The sequence below is a fragment of the Haemaphysalis longicornis genome, unplaced genomic scaffold (genome assembly GCF_048455015.1).
Source record: "Haemaphysalis longicornis isolate Haplotype H1 unplaced genomic scaffold, Haemaphysalis longicornis Haplotype H1 scaffold_3, whole genome shotgun sequence".
In the NCBI taxonomy this organism is placed as follows: Eukaryota; Metazoa; Arthropoda; class Arachnida; order Ixodida; family Ixodidae; genus Haemaphysalis; species Haemaphysalis longicornis.
Genome location: NW_027526335.1, coordinates 173,034,290 through 173,051,041, shown reverse-complemented (window position 1 = coordinate 173,051,041; position 16,752 = coordinate 173,034,290). Strand labels below are relative to the sequence as shown.

General features: G+C 44.7%; 1 protein-coding gene across 2 annotated transcripts in view; it reads left to right on the top strand.

Annotated features, from left to right (window-relative positions):
* Positions 1-1,046: 1,046 nt before the first annotated feature.
* LOC144173552 (cytochrome P450 4V2-like) overlaps positions 1,047-16,752 on the top strand; it is a 75,486-nt gene continuing 59,780 nt past the window's right edge. The window contains exons 1-2 of one of the 2 annotated variants that reach the window (XM_077701928.1): positions 1,047-1,655; positions 14,883-14,995. In XM_077701928.1, the coding sequence (XP_077558054.1) occupies positions 1,403-1,655; positions 14,883-14,995 (366 nt within the window). In that variant the 5' untranslated portion in view covers positions 1,047-1,402. The remainder of the gene's footprint in view (positions 1,656-14,882; positions 14,996-16,752) is intronic. The other variant, XM_077701927.1, reaches the window with a different exon arrangement.

Here is a 16,752-nt window from a genome sequence, read left to right as displayed (position 1 = left end):
CACAAAGGCCGATGTTCGGCCTATTGCTTTTGTTAATTTATATAAATGATCTTTCTCTCTGCTTAACGACATCACACTGCATACGGTATCAAAACAATATCACCGTTTTTAACTCCCATTCAAATATGTGTACCTTCCTGAAATTCTCCAGGGTGACTTGTTGTCTCTAAGACGACGGTGTTTTCTTTATAAGGTGCTTATAAAATAGCTCAAGCCCTGCTTTATGCTTTTCAGTTCTCCCTAAAGAAAACTTTTCTCCATTTCTTTTCTTTCTATTTCAGGTAAAAAAATAAAACCTCGTCGTACCACTAATTGGGGGAAGGGTGGTAGTCTGTTGTTCCTTGAAAATTCAGGAGCATTTAATCTGTATTACAAAGAACTTTTTTTAGGTATCAGGCTGTTTATTACAGCTAGACCATGCTTCAACTTGCAAACCCCAAGAACCGTGCATCGCGCTTCCGTTCACAGTCGCCTATATTATTGCATTTCCTCGCCGCACGGTAGCTAGAATATACAGATCAGATCGTTAATAAGGCTGCCTCAACAAGCCCTACGCATTATCACCCATTCTTCACCGACAAGCCTGGAATAAAAACAGCAGAGAAACCAATGAACGAAACTACACTTTAGTGGATCCAATAATTTCAAACGACCTTGGGCCTGAGTTTGCATGTAAAGCAGGCTGGTATCGATAAGAAGTCAAGTCATGCTAATCCGCCAATAGAGTGCGAGAAACGTAAACTTGGATTCTTTAACACATTCCTGGCCGGTGAAGCTTCCGCGAAGCATCGGCCATCACGACATATTCTGCACGGTGCGAAGTCTAAATCTCGTAAGAAGGTCGCCAGGAAAGGGAATGGTTTGGCACCGGTGAGAGTGCGTTCTCAGCTCCCATTCAGACACCCGGCGTTAAGTTTGTAACGACTTTTAGTAAACTAGGAACGGGATAAGGAAGCCGCCTGCGAAAACAGCGGCTTAGCCCGAAGCTATTTGCGACCTTTTGTGCGCATGTGTCTTTCTTTAGGTCGTGAAAGGGATCAATGCAAATCTCACCCTCTATAGCAGTATGACACGAACGCTCTCCTCTTACCCGGCGGCCTTTGGCTTCCCTCACAGCGCAGCTAAAGCAGCCAGCCCTAGAAAGTGTTCATCACCCTCTAAAAAGGTTACCGAGAATCCCCCCTCCGCTTCGCTGCCTCGTGCCAGCGCTGCCCTGCTCCTACACCTCTGCTGCACGTGCGGATTAAAGATACCGAGCGCACGAGCCCTCGGTCGCGCTCTCCCAAAAGAGGTGAGCACGTGCCATTGCGAACGATTTCTGGCCAACGGCACCAAAAAAGGATCGGAAGCGCATCCACCACCGCCAGATTGCACCGGGACGCGCTAAAGACTGTTGTCAGAGATGATAAGCGCATCAACAGCATTCACGCAGTTTGACTGGACCGCGGCCTTTTTTTACTGGACGGTGATCGCCATCGCGTCCGCGATCACCGCGGTCATTTTCGTTGAACTGAGCCAGACGTTGTACGATTGGCTGCGCATGTGGTGGTACCTTCGCGAAGTGCCCAAGCTCAAGCCGAAGCACTCGTTCTCACTGCTCATCGACATGTACAAGCAGATGGCCGCTATGGACCCAGGCCTCGGAATTAAAGTCAGTAAGTACGCTTCCGCACCAAAACGGGCGGACAATGCTTTTGGTGAATACCGTGCGAGAAAACTTTAACTCGCTACCTTTGTTTGGCACGCGTTTCCTACAGTCTCATCACAGCTCATCTGCCATCTAGGAGTTTTTAAAAATTGGGAAATATCTAAAAATTGGAACAACAAACTTTGCCACTTGTGCGTCTTTCATTGACTTTTTTACTTGACCGCTGCCTGTTTATATGGGACGGTGTTTGCTCATTGACTGTGTCATTTGCTTCGCCGGTAGGCTGGTGCTTTCAAATATCCAATGGCAGGGAATATTTCTTGCTATTATTCCTAAATTATATTCTTGTGTCAAAAATTAATGGACTAGGTCGGCCATATTACCAACCTCGAACTTTTCGTTTCACACGCCTCGGTGGGTCAGTGGCTCGGGCGTTGTGGCTTTTCAGAACAAGATAGCGGATTCGATCTATGGCTGGGGTGGTAGTCTTCCACAGACAGGAAGCGCAAATGCCACGGGTGGAGATGTAGGCGCACATTAGGATCCCGTGGTGGTCCATTATTGTACGCATACCTCAACTACACGGGGCACGTAACATCTTAGGTGTAACTGGGGTCCGCACATTATCAATTATCGAATAAGAAATTATCGTTTTATATCGTTATTATACTGACTTCCCTCTCGAACTTATAAAGCTTGAAAATTCCAAACTAGGTGTCTACATACTACATCGTTGCGGGACATATCAAAGTGCAAAGATCGAACACAACGCTTGTGATAGGATCAGATAATGTACGTTGGGTATGTTACCATGGTATACCCCATGGACGTGCAACGTGTGGCAGAATGTTACAATAATCTTGGGGGGGGGGGGCATAAACTGCGAGAGTTGCAGCCGCCCTTGATGCGGTAGCGGGTTTGTTCGTAATACGCGGCGTTCGGCAGCACTTCTCCGCATAAACGCCAGGGACAGAACAAAGAAATCATGCACCCCTCCGCATAACGACGACGATGGTTGAACGCGGGGCTTTCTCGTGAGGAAGTCCCTGTTTGTCGTGTGAGCTTGGAGATTGACTCGCGGAACTTTGACTTTGACCCGCACGCCCTTCGGAGTATTGATAGCAGCGGCATTGACTTTGATCGCGCGCAATTCGATTTCGCACGAAGAAAGGATCGCGTTCAACCATCGTCGTCATTAGACAGAGGGATGAATGATTTTAACAGCGAGCGGTTTAGCAAATCATAGTATTTAGTGTCCGCTGTTTAAAATACTAAGAAACAGCCCACCACGCGCACATGTGCGCGGAGCTCGCGGCGTCTGCCCGCCTGTTCACGAAATCAAAAAAAAAAAAGAAAATACTTAGCGCTCGTACGTGCGTGGCCCGCCACGACCGCCCACTGTCCCCTTCGCACGTTTGTCAAGCCAAGGATGCCCACTTAGGCAGATTGGCCAAGATTGGCAAAAAACTCCAGCGTTCGCGGTAAGGGTGGCAACATTTGCTCGGAACCAGAAAGACACGTTATAGCGTACGCCCCTCCATGGTGATGTCGAATTATTAAAGCTTAAAAAAAATAAAAGAAGCTCACACTAACAGCCACAATTATGGAGTAAAGGTCGTTGCGGCCGTGAATAAGAAGCACATTGGCTGCAATCGTGGACTTCGCGATGGTCGCGAATGTTGCATGTTGGGTGCTGCTTCGCTACTTTCAAGTCTTACGCGTTAGTGTGTGTAACCTTCCTTTATTTTTCTCCGTAATTTCACACATCTACGCGCGCTTCTTCAAATACAGACTGTTTCGAGCGGGTAGAAATTGCTGTTTTTTTATTACCTTTTTTGATCTTACACAGCACATCTGACGGGTAGATCTCCGGTACATCTGTACCGGATTTCGGCTGGTGAAAAAACATAAAATTTCTGTAAACGTACATGGCTCTTCCAGAACAGGTAACCACTACAGGTCAGGCCGCTGCAACATGTACACTTCAACGAGCAAACGTGTTTGCTCATAGTGAGGGCGTGGGGGTCAGCATGGCGCACCGTCATCCTTGATTTCCAAATGGTATGCAAGCCTAGAGTAATGATAAGGACATATGACACGCTGTTGTCTCTTGGTATTTAAAGAAATCGTATGTCTTTTGGTGAAAAGGGCAGGTCATTGTATAAGGTTTTGTAAAGCATTCCAGAATAACGAGGCGTGCTAGCACTCCATGCAAACGTGCTCAAAATGTACCGACTTCTTGCACAAAATGATCGCACAGCGTGTAACAAACGCTTTTCGCTGCCCTGCTCCGATTACTTTGCATTTCTCTTGTGCGCACGTAGGTCGAAAGTCACCGATTCAACTCCAGCTTTCGGGTCCCTATACCTACGTCATTTATTATTTCCGGTTAATCTAGAACGCATGCGGCCGGTGTTCATAACAAGGCCATCCTACGGAAGTGAAGTTCTTACTGCTGTCTTTCTAAGCCGGACAAACTTCCGGGGTTAGAGGCTATGATAGCACGTCAAATTTTGAAGTGATGGTCGCTTTAGTGTCGGCCATTATATTGTCACGAAGTCAAAGACGACGCAGTTTTCTTCAAGGAAAAGAAGTTTATTGGAGCGAACTTGTGCTCCCCTAACAACTCAAAGAATACACGGGCGGCGAGACAGCAGTCAAGAAGGTGACGTGCGTAGTCGAGAGTCGAATGCCGCGGCGTCTCCCGATTTACATCCAGAACAAAGAAGATTATTCTAGGCTGTTCACGCTCTCCCTATCAGAAGAGATAACACATGCGGCATAGAAAAAATGAATGGAACACGCGCTTCCCTTGGCACACAGATAACACAGACAAGCGCAGCCGGGGGATAAAAGCAAAAACATGGGTGGGTTCAGATAAGGACAGCCAAAGTGGGGCCATGACCATTTTTTTTTAGATGAAACTTAATTATTGTGTATAACAATGTACCTTTACCATGGATTGATTGATTGATGGTAGGGTTTAACGCGCCGACGCAACGCAGACGATGAGGCGCGCCGTAGTGGAGGGCTCCTGATTAATTTTGACCACCTGGGGATCTTTAAAGTCCGCCGAAATCTCGAACACACCGGCGTTTTTGCTTTTCGCCTTCATCAGAAAAGCGGCCGCGGCGGCCGACCTTTACCATGGAACTGGCATTAGTTTAGTGAGAAACACCATCTTTGATTGAATAAAAAAATATTTAGAACGCGATCGGGCCTGCCTACTTTCCACATTGCTTGGTGCGGCAACTTTGGGGAGCCGTAAAACGAAGCGAAACTTTTTACCATATTTTCCTAATTTTTTAAACAAATATTTGCAAACTTTCCTGCTCAATTCGTAAAAATCAAATTTGCAAAATTTATATTTTTTGAGAAAATCTTCCTCAAACTTTGTAGCGAGAGCAACGTCGTTCAAAAGTAGCACTTCTAAACAAAATGTTTTTTACACATTGCCCTTAAGGCTAAGCTGTCTAGTTTCTTTACGTGTTTACGAGGGGCTGTTGAACACCTCATACGCTTCTCAATGCTCCACAAAAAAAATTTATCAAAATAACGCTGCGTGAAATGCGATAAAAATAAAAATTCGGGAAAAAGGTCCACCTTCCGACGTCATTTAAAAAAAACATGTTTCTGAATTGTTCCGATATTTACACATAATGGCACTCAATTCATTAGTATTCTAGAGAGCTAAACATTTGTTGAATTATTTTTGTTCTAACTTGGAAAACTTAGGTAACATTCAACACATTTTTTAATGTCCGATCAACAGTTGAGTAGCAGTTCGCAGTGAAAAAAGACATAATAATGGCTGTTTCTTACATTTAAGAAAAATAAAGCGCCTGATATAAAGAAAACTGATCATAGTATTCATATTCACCCATTGTTCAACTTGTTAGTTGCGGTAGGCATTAAGATAATTACGAGGTTTCTGAGCTTGTCTCTCCCACCAGAGTAAGGCTACCATTTTATTTCTTTGTCGCCTTGCCTTAGCTGTGTCATAAACCGATATGTTTGATTTCTGACCCTATCTAATTGCAGATTATTGGTAATTTACCCCCTTTTTTACGCGCGTAATGTTACTGCTGCCACTGAGAATATTTGACATGCAATCTTCATAGTCAAATGTGTTTCCGTTCTTCCTGGTATCATGCGAAGCGCTAACTCCAAAACAACTTCGTCTTCCCAACTGTCCGTCTTTGAGGCTTCCGGGGATAATAAATAGATATGCTTGTTGAACATTTTGTTTTTAGCGGTTGGAACGATAAACTTTTATCCCACTACAAAATCTGCCAATTTCAACTTTGGACACTTCAAGGTTAAGGGGAAGGTGCAGCTTTCTAGTTCCAAGGCCCTTCAAAGAGTCGCACGCAGAGGTGAAAACCGTCGCCGCCTAGTTCGATGTTGCTGCCTAGTCCGAGTTCGATGTTGTGTACCTTCAATTTATTTTGTTTGAGTTCACCATTTCCTGGAGGATACGGGATGCCGAGTACCGGCGGAACATTTTTGATTTTCTCTTTTTTGTTCTCCTCAAATGTGGCGATATCGCCATCGCGAAGATATAGCACGACGAAATTCACTTTTTCAGGATGCTGTCCACCAACTGTTTCGTGTTTGTGTGGCTTCGCTTGAAGGTCAACGCAAAATATGCACAGCAGCTTGATGCTTTACTAGGCTCTCCACGGGTCGTACGCACTTTTGTCATGTCCGGTTCAGAGAAAAGCCACTTTGTCACCCCAGTGACCCGACATTCACTTCTGTGCACCTCGAGGAACTGATATTTGTTCTTAAATTGGGTGGCACCACCGTTATTTATACACATTATTAAAGCGCATATTGATGCATGCTCTTCAAGAAGTCGCTTGATTTCGACCAACCCAAAGTATGGATGTGCCGAATAAAGACTGTGCTCCCGCAAGGAGTCAGTCTTTCTCAACCTCGCAACGCACGTAAACACACTTTTTTGCCTCTGCGGTCAATGGTATCCTCTACCTTCGTCGGGAAGTAATTCCTACAGCACAAGCAAAGCTTCTGACCACTGTTTGTCGGATCTTTGAAGATCTTTGGAACTAGAAAGCTGCACGTTCCCCTTAACATTGAAGTGTCCAAAGTAAAGGTTGGCAGATTTTGTAGTGGGATAAAAGTTTTCCAACAGCTACAAACAAAACGTTCCAACAGCTAGAAACAAAATGTCTAAGAAGCACATCTATTTATTATCCCCGAGAGCCTGTAAGATGGACAGTTGGGAAGGCGAAGTGTGTTTTGCAGTTAGCGCTTCGCATGTACCAGGTGGAACGGAAATACAAATATGAATTTGACGATCGAATGTCGAATATTCTCAGTGCCAGCAGCGAGGTTACTAGCTTAAAAAAGGGATAAATTACCAATAATGTGCGATTAAGCAGGGTCAGAAATCAAACATACGGGTTTATGACAAAGCTAGGGCAAGGCGATAAAAAAATAAAATGGTACCCTTACTCTGGTGGGAGAAACAAGCTCAGAAACGTCGCAATTATTTTAATGCCTACCGCAACTAACAAGTTGAACAATGGGTAAATATGAATACTATGATCAGTTTTCTTTAAATCAGGAGCTTTATTATTTCTAAAATTTAAAAACAGTACCAATTATTTGTCTTTTTTCACTTCGAACTGCTACTCAACTGTTGATCGGACATTAAAACATGTGTTGAATGTGACGTAAGTTTTCCAAGTTGGAACAAAAATAATGCAACAAATGTTTAGGTTTGCAGAATACTGGGGCATTTAGTGCCATTCTGTGTAAATATTGCGAAAATTGAGAAACATGATTTTTTTTAAATGATGTCAAAAGTGGACCTTCTTTTCTAAATTTTCTTTTTTTGTCGCAATTCACGCAGCCGTATTTTGATAAATGTTCTTTGTGTAGCATTGAGAAGCGTATGAGGTGTTCAGCAGCCCCTATTAAACATGTAAAAAACAAGACAGCTTAGCCTTTAGGGCGATGTGTAAAAAAAAAATTGTTTAGAAGTGCCACATTTGAATGACATCGCTCTCGCCACTAAGTTTGAGAAAGGTTTTCTCAAAAAATAAACATTTTGCAAAATTAATTTTCACGAATTCAGCAGGAAAGTTTGCAAATACTTATTTTCAATGATTAGGAAAATTTAGAAAAAATTTCGCTTCGTTTTACGGGTCCTAAAAGTTGCCACAACAAGCAATGTGAAAAGTAGCCAGACCCGATCGCGTTCTAAATATTTTTTTATTAAATCAACGATCGTGTTTCTGACTAAACTAATGCCTGTTCCATGGTGAAGGTACAATGTTCTACACAATATTAAAGTTCCATCTCAAACAAAACAAGGTCATCGCACCACTTTGGCTGTCCTTCTTTGAACACACCCACATAAATAAAGAAACCCAATGTATTGTTCGAGGCATTATCCACCCCCCCCCCCCCCCTAAGAGTGATTCGACCCGATGCTAACATAAGCGACACTCCGAAAACATAAAAAATAAAAGCCCGTCATCGTGCGTCGAAATGTTTTAAGCGAACCACTTGCACGACTTCAGGTCGCGTGCGTCGTCGTGATGCGCCGTAATCACCATCGGGGATATCTTCGTAGGTAAGTTGGCCAACACGTCGTAGAATCTGGTAGGGTCCGAAATACCGTCGTAGAAGCTTCTCACTCAGTCCTCGTCATCGGATGGGAGTCCAAACCCACACACGATCCCCTGGGTGGTACTCGGAGTCTCGCCGTCGGAGGTTGTAGCTGCCGGCATCCACCAGCTGCTGGTCCGTTGTACGAACTCGAGCGAGCTTGCGGGCCTCCTCCGCACGCTGAAGCTATCCTTGGACGTCGGCGTTGAGGTCGTTGTCTTCTACGTGCGGCAGCATGGCGTCAAGCATCGTAGTCGGCCGCCTTTCGTAGACAAGTTCGAACGGTGTCATCTGCGTAGTTTCTTGGATAGCCGTGTTGTACGCAAACGTGACATATGGGAGCCTTTCGTCCAACGTCTTTTGTTCAACATCGACGTACATGGACAGCATATCCGCAATCGTCTTGTTCAAACATTCTGTTAGTCCGTTCGTTTGGGGGTGGTAGGCCGACGTTCTTCGGGGATCCGTGTTGCTGTAGCACATGATTCCTTGCATCAGCTCGGCCGTAAAGTCCGTTCCGTGGTCCGTGATTAGAACTTCCGGGGCTCCATGTCGCAGCACAACTTGACTTATGAAGAACTTTGCCACTTCTTGGGCAGTCCCCCTCGGAAGAGCAGCGGTCTCTTCGTAGCGCGTCATGTAGTCTGTCGCTACGACGATCCGATCGTGACGTAGGGAACGGGCCCAAAAGATCCATTCCAATCTGCTGGAAAGGCCTCGACGGGACGGCGATCGGCTGCAGAAGTCCGGCGGGTCTCGTCGGCGGCGTTTTTCGTCGCTGGCAGTCACGGGAGCTCCGGACGTAGTGTGTGACGTCGGATGTAAGGCGGGGCCAGTAGTACCTCGCCTTGATTTTCCCAATTGTGCGCGCTGTGCCAAGATGTCCGGAAGACGAATCGTCGTGGCACGCTTTCAAAATTTCTTCACGAAGATCTGCGGGGATGACAAGAAGGGGCTGAAATTTTTCTTCAGGAGGACGGAGTTTTTGAGGCTGTGCTGGTAAGTTTCGTTTGAAGGCCCTAGGCACGGCGACATTGCGTCCTTCCAGGTGGTCGATCATGACGCGTAGAGGGAGGGGGAATGCCGCGAACCATACATTGGGTTTGGGGCGTTGGGGTACCATGTACTTACACCCCCCCCCCCCTCCAACGCGTTGGAGGGGGGGGGGGGTAATGCCGCGAACCATACATTGGGATGAGAAGTACTCGGCACCCCAACGAGGGGGTCGTGAACTTCGTTGAGGAGATGAAGCAACTAATTCGCCACGGGGACCCCGAAATGACTGAAGAAAAGACGCTCAGGTTTCTAATTCGAGGAGTGAAGCAAGAACTCTTTGCCTGCCTTGTCCGCAACCGCCCTAAACGGTGGCTGAATTCACGCCTGAGGCTGCCGTATTGAAGAAGACTCGAAATTCGAACGAGGCAGTACGACCCCCCTGTCAAAGCGCTGATCTCGGAGACAATCGGTGCCGCAACTGTAAGCTCCTATACATTGCGCGAGACCATCCGAGCAGTGGTCAGGGAGGAGCTTCGGAAGCGTTACCAGCAGTTTTAAGGTGAAGGGTAGAAGCCTAAATCGGTGGCCGTCGGACCCCTGGTCAAGCTCCGGCCTGCGGAAAACGTTTCTTCGGGGGACGACAGATATCTCTAAATGTTGCTAGAGAGGACACAAGGTGACGTCCCCTGCAGGTAGCTGATACGGTCTCCGTTCTAACGCTTAGCTCGCACTAAGTGGAGTTATTTATACGAAGATGACCGTAATACGTAACAGTTATTAAGGAAGTAATCAAATGCAGCAGTTCTTGTTTGAAGACTGAAGACTATTACGTTACATGCCGATAATTTTAAGATAATTTGCCATGCACCACACGCCAGTTGTCAATGAGATTATTGTCTGCGTGAAGAACAAGGTGGTCATCAGTGCTAGTATAGTACGGTATATAATGCAATCCTCAGCGAAAAGCCGTATTGCAGTAGAAACATTTGTTGGGAGATCATTAATGCAGATTAGAAAAAGCAGTGGCCCCAGGACGCTTCCCTACCGGTGGGTATGCTCAGTGGCTATGGCGTTGTACTGCTGAGCACAAGGACGTGGTTTCGATTTCCAGCCGCTGTGGCCGCTTTTGTTATAGAGGTGAAAAGAAAAAACGCCCATGTTTTCGAGATTTCGGTGCATGCTAAAGATCCCCAGGTGCTCTAAATTAATCTGAAGCCGTCCACTACGGCGCGTGCCATCGTCTGTGCTGTGTCGGCCCGTAAAACCTCATAATCAATAAATCAGGACGGTACACTGAGGCATACCACAGGTAACGTCAAAAATTGGAGAGAAAGAGTTCGTAAAATGTTAGCGAATAGAACAAAAGTTCTGTTATCTTGAAATCAGATGTTAATAAGGTACGCGGTCGAATGCTTTCAGAAAAGTAAGAAAAAATGCAGTCAGTTTGCAGAATATTATTCATAATAAAGTGAACTTCAGTGGAGAATTCGGATAACTGGGTGTCACATGAAAAGCCTCTTCTTAATCCATGTTTATTCTCGAAAAAGTAGTTGTTACTTTCCAAACGGCCATAAATGTGCAAAGAAATTACATGCTCAAGCATCTTGCAGCAAAAGCATGTTCGAGATATGTGGCGATAATTTACTGCTGAGTTTTTGTTGCCACTTTTGAATAAGGGATCTAGATTGCCTACTTTTCAATCAGCCGGAAGTCGATAAAGATTGCGTGGGGATATGGTATAGGATTTTACTTCAGGAGGATGACCTATTTCTCACCAGCTTAGAATTTCTGCTGTTAATGCATGAAGAAGTTGATAGCTTAGGTTTCCCAATTCAATTAGCAATCCCTTCGTCACTGAAGGTAATTGTTTCTACGAATGTATAACCATAATCGGAAACTTCGGGTAATCTTCGAAAGCTCATTTCCCATATTTCCCATTCATCAGTGCTGCGGTCTTACACAGGGTAAGAAAGGGGGTGTCTGAAATTGTTGGCTCAACAAGACACCTGTAAAAGAAACTTTGCCGAACTCTTAACGACATGATAGCACGACCCTATGTTGTGTGACCTCTCAGTTGTAAAGATTGCAGAATACCGAGGGTCAAGGAAGGCAATTATGCAGCGCTTTGTGGCGCGAAAAATATTGGTTCGAGCAAGTTTACATTGACCAGCCAAAAACTACTCTAATCGTGTCCTGTGCTGCATACGGTCCCAACTTTCACACAACCAGAATCATAAATTTGTGTACCAGAATTTTACAGCGGAAGCGCACAGAATTTTCTCTTTGCAGGTCGTATTGTTAAACAACGTATACTCAAGGCCGTCATTTATACGAGCTTTCTAAGTGTGGTGCGTGCATTATTACCCACCAAATCATACAAAAACACGTCGTAAATCTCAATTATACCAGTATATACCTCGACAATGTGATTATGGGATTGTCACTGTGGGATGACACTGTACAATCGCCGGGAATGAGACCGCAGATCAAATGTGTGCTGGTGCTGCACTCACGAATACAGTGACATACCCTGCACCGAACTGAAACCACATGTCAGACAAAACCGTCGTAAAACATGGCAAGAAGACTGGAGGGAAAAGACGGAGAATAAATATACCTAATAAAGCCGCATCGGTACAATACACAACCGGCTATCACAATCGACGCAAGGATGTAGACTTAGCAAGGCGCCGGATAGGCCACACTCATTTCATACACCAACACCTGCTTACTGGTTCTTCAAGACTCTTGTGTTGCAGGTGTGGAGACATGACCTATGCATCGTCCGTGTCCTCACCCAATGGAAGGCAGCTGACGCATCGCGACGAACACACTTCCACAGCTACAGAGACAACACATTCTGCTACATCCATATACGTTTTATGTCCTCTCCGTTAAGTGCCTTTTAAAATATTTAAATCTCTCGGAAGTCAAATTTTAACGCATAGTTTCTTATCGCGCATAACCACAAGGTGGGTTTGTACACCAGCTATCAGCTATCTAAAGTTTTCTTTCGTTTTATGCCTTCCTGGTAAGGGATTTTGGCATAAATACCGCTTTGAATAAATGACGGTAAGTAACTATCTCTTGGCGCTGTTGGCTCACACTTGCCTTGTGCCATTAAAATACTGATCATGACCGTCATCATTTTTTGGAACAACACTTTAAGACAGTCGTCAACGACTTTGCAGAACTTCCTTGATAAAGTTTCTACGTCACTTTTACTTATTCCACGGTGTAGATGAAGGTAGTCTGTGCTTGCTGCATCGTTCGAGCTGGAAATTTCTTGTGTATAGTTGTTTTCAATGCTTCTTTCTTCTCCCTTACCGCAATCCAACAAAACAAGACAAGTTTTCATCTGATATTGCATTTTCTATCTAGATTGAGCTTTAGTGAAAACATTGTTTTCATTAGACAATTCGCTTAAACATATTCTCCGCACCACATGTGCTGTTAATTTATGCCAGGCAGTTCACATTCACGTGTCACGACCATATTGTTGCCGGTGAAATTTTGCAAATATTCATAAAACTTCTACCTAAAAAAACCCATCAGCATCAGAAGGTCGATAAACAACACAGAAAAGGAACTCGCGCTCGCCAAGGGATATTTTCAGAAACAATCTTTCATGATTAGTTAATTCTTCCTCGACGCCTAAATCGATACCACGTCTGGCTACAACTGCCAAACCACGTTCCCAGGAACACCTATCATGTCTAAACAGTTGATAACCGGAGGCGGAATTTAAAAGCCCAGAATAATGTAATGTAGCCATGTTTCCATGATAATGCATACATTAAGTTGTAAAAGCACCACAAGGTTTATTACTTTCTCCGCCCTATTCAATATGCTACTGGCAATAAAGGCCCTGAAATACCATCCACCGATATGAGAATGTACACTACAATAAATAAAGCAATTAGTAATAATAGCTTTCAGAAGTTTTGTTGAAGCGATGAGTATTTGCTGAGAAATCGCAAAATGCAAAACCGCGCATCGCTGGTACAGTGCGTTTCCTTTCTTCTTTTCATCATTCTCTTTGCTGCTGACGGCGCAACCGCTCCTCCCATGATGCTTCGATCGTCAGTGGGGAAGCCTTCAACCATTTGTGGTTTTACGCTCTACTGGCTCCACGTTGGGGTGCTTTCTATAGACCTGACGCCAAAAACAACAGTTTAAAGCGGTGGACAACTCATGATCACAAATGGACCTGTTAGGAATGCTTTATCGCCCACAGGGGAAGGATTGTACCTGTCATGTTCGGTTTAGGGGGACTCAAACGATGGATAAAAATCGTCCTCTCTTTCTTCACCCCGCGTCTCACGTGACCGCATATCATACCTTCATGCGCATATACGTGTGCAGCCTGTACAACCGCGCGCGACTAGGCGTAGGGAGCGGCGAGTGAATGAAAAGTTTTTATTCCTCAAGTGTTCTAGGAAACGTCGTCTGTTCTGGGGTCACACACTCCCAAAAGTAATGATTGGTCCTTTGGATATCTGAGAGGGATATCTGATATCGAAAACGTTTGATTGAGTGCCTTCTTGCCCATCCAAAATGTCTTCGAAGAATGCTTTCCTCTATGTCCCCGTAAAGAAGCAGACCACCGACGGGAAGGCATTCGCGAGCAATACTCTAGAACAGTGGTTCTCAAATGGGGGTCCGCGGACGCCAAGGGGTCCGCGGGGGCATTTCAGGGGTCCGTGAAACCCTCCCCGAAACTTTTCAAATTCCCCCTATCCCATTCATTTTTTTCCTTTTTGCTAAACCTTGCTGGAAACGCAGAAAGGTGGCTTCGCTACAGGACGTTTAGTTTTTGGCGTAGCTAGTATAGCGTGGCCCATGGTTTAACGTTGTCTTTTTTTACGACACGCCAGCTCTGCGGAAAAGCCAGACACACAAAAGGTAGCTTTATGTGCTTGGGTTATTAGCTGCAAGAGCAAGTTGTTTGACGATACCACACACATCAGCATAAAAAGTCAGCATAAACGCGGGCATTAATAAGTATGTTGGTCTTTAGCTGCGAGTGCAAATTCTTGGAAATTATGACACGGATCAACATAGTTCATCATAGGGTCCCCTATCCCTTTTGCAAGCTTGGAAGGGGTCCCCGACACACTCATGGTTGAGAACCGCTGCTCTAGAACTTGCGCGGACACAGCGGAACAGCTACAAATCAATTGTTGCAACAAAACACGGAACTTTAAAAACCTAAGCGAGAGAAAAGAGATGCAAGGCCAAAGTTCTGCTCCCAGCGCTTGCGCCGTGGCACTGATAGAGTCCCCTTGCGGTCTCGGTATTGTACCGGGTGCTGCTGAAGATGAAAAGCCTGAAGTCGAGAACACCTCGAAATTGACAGCAGCGCCCTGTACATTTCCCTTGCCCACTGATGATCCGGCGATTTTTATGGCTGCACACGGTAAAGCAATATTTTGGTCATCAGCAGCAGCGCCTGAACGAAACAGAGCACACGCATAGAGGAAGGCCTGCAGCAATAGCTTGTACAGTGTGCACTGAAGTCTTTTTCTCGCGTTCGATGCTGTTTTTAAGCGTACAGCCCTAACTTTGAGTGATTTTTTTGCCTTGTTTCTTTGCACAGAGTCATTCAAGTACCTGCAGGGCGTGTTCAAGTCTATTGAAGACCAAGATGTCACTGTTGCATTCTACGGACCCTACCCATTCTTGGCGGCTTGTACCCCGGAAACCGTTGAGGTGAATTAGGAAGGCAAATCAAGCAATCCAAGATTTCTTGCCTTTCTCGAGCTACCAGAATCGGCAATGGCCGCAAGCTAGCGCAGGGTGGAACCACTAATCAAAATTCTTCCAAAATATAGCGAACATATTCGATCGGCTTTCGATTGTTATACTGAGCTTACCAATTAAAATCATGTAACTTGATTGCGTCTTGGAAAGGTAAAAAGCACGAACGAATTGGATGAAGCACCAAGAAATCTAGGCCGTGCAACCTTTGCAGGGCAAAGATAGTGAAGGAGGCTTTTCGCCTGCCGGGAGAGAACCGGAAGAGAACCGAGAAGAAACACTTTTCCAAATCTTTCCCGGAAAAAGCAAGCGCATTTCTCCCCAAATGAAAAATTCCAACTCTCTCACCGCTCTAGTTCTTTGAAATATGGGTATATATATATATATATATATATATATGTCAGTGTCGCACCAGACCGGTATTCTGGAGGTCGTGGGTTCTGATCCCACCTGGCGGGCATTTTTTCTCCACTTTCTTATTTTCCAAATTCTTTATCTTGAGCTACTACATCCTCCCCTTTGCTTTCCGAGGTCTTCTTGACTGCCAATTCTTATATCTGTCTTATTTTCAACGAGCCTCTCATTTAATATTCTGATTCGATATATATATATGTATATATATATATTTATATATTTATATATATATAAATATATATATATATATATATATATATATATATATATATATATATATATATATATATAGTGTTTGGAAATGAGGGGCTCGTTAGGAAATACAGAAAGAAATGCAGGCAGTCTACAACGCCAAAGAAGGCATAGGGGAATGGTTAGAATATTTTTTACCGTTAGTGACGTTACATTATCTTTTTATTAATAATTACCTGAGAAAGAAAGGAAGAAATACACGCGCCCAGAGTGGGGACCGAACCCACGCCTTTGGATTAGATCTCGAATGCCTTACCAATTCGGCTATCTGGGCGACTATGTTCTCCTTCACTTTCTGGGGTATTTATATTTACTACAACCTTATCTGACGCTTGAGGGTGGTAGCCACCGCCACTCAGACTACACGGGGAGAAGGGGACCTTCTTTTCAACCCCAGGGGCGTAACGCGACGTCTACAGCCTGTCATAAGCGGGTAACTGGCGGGAAACCCTCTTATACTACCTTGGCATAAAAGGCTGCCAGAACCGAGGCCCTCGCAAAGCTTTCGGGCGATAATAGAGTTTGGAAATCAGGGGCTCGTAAGGAAATACAGAAAAAAATGCCGGCAGTCTACAACGCCAAAGAAGGCATAGGGAAAAATTTTTAGACTATAGTTAGACTATAGTTATAGTTAGTTAGGAAAAATAGTTTAGACTATTTTTTACTGTTAGTGACGTCACATTATTCGTTACAGATAGCCGAATTGGTAAGGCATTCGAGATCTAATCGAAAGGCGTGGGTTCGGTCGCCACTCTGGGCGCGTAGTTTTGTTTCTTTTTTTTTCACGTAATTAATAATAAAAAATAATAAAAAATAAAAAAACAGACTCCCCAGCCACTGAATACCTGACTGTACCTGACTACCTGACCTTTCTTTTGAAACCACGATTGTCCCGTTTCCCGCATTGTCTGAACTTCCAGCCCACGCCGCATAGGTTGCCCCGTCACGGTGCAACCTTGAACGCTGCTTTGTTAACATGACCCTTCTCTGTCTCTCGCTCCCTCCCCCCATTTGTTTTTGTTGTTTTTGTTGTAACATACGGG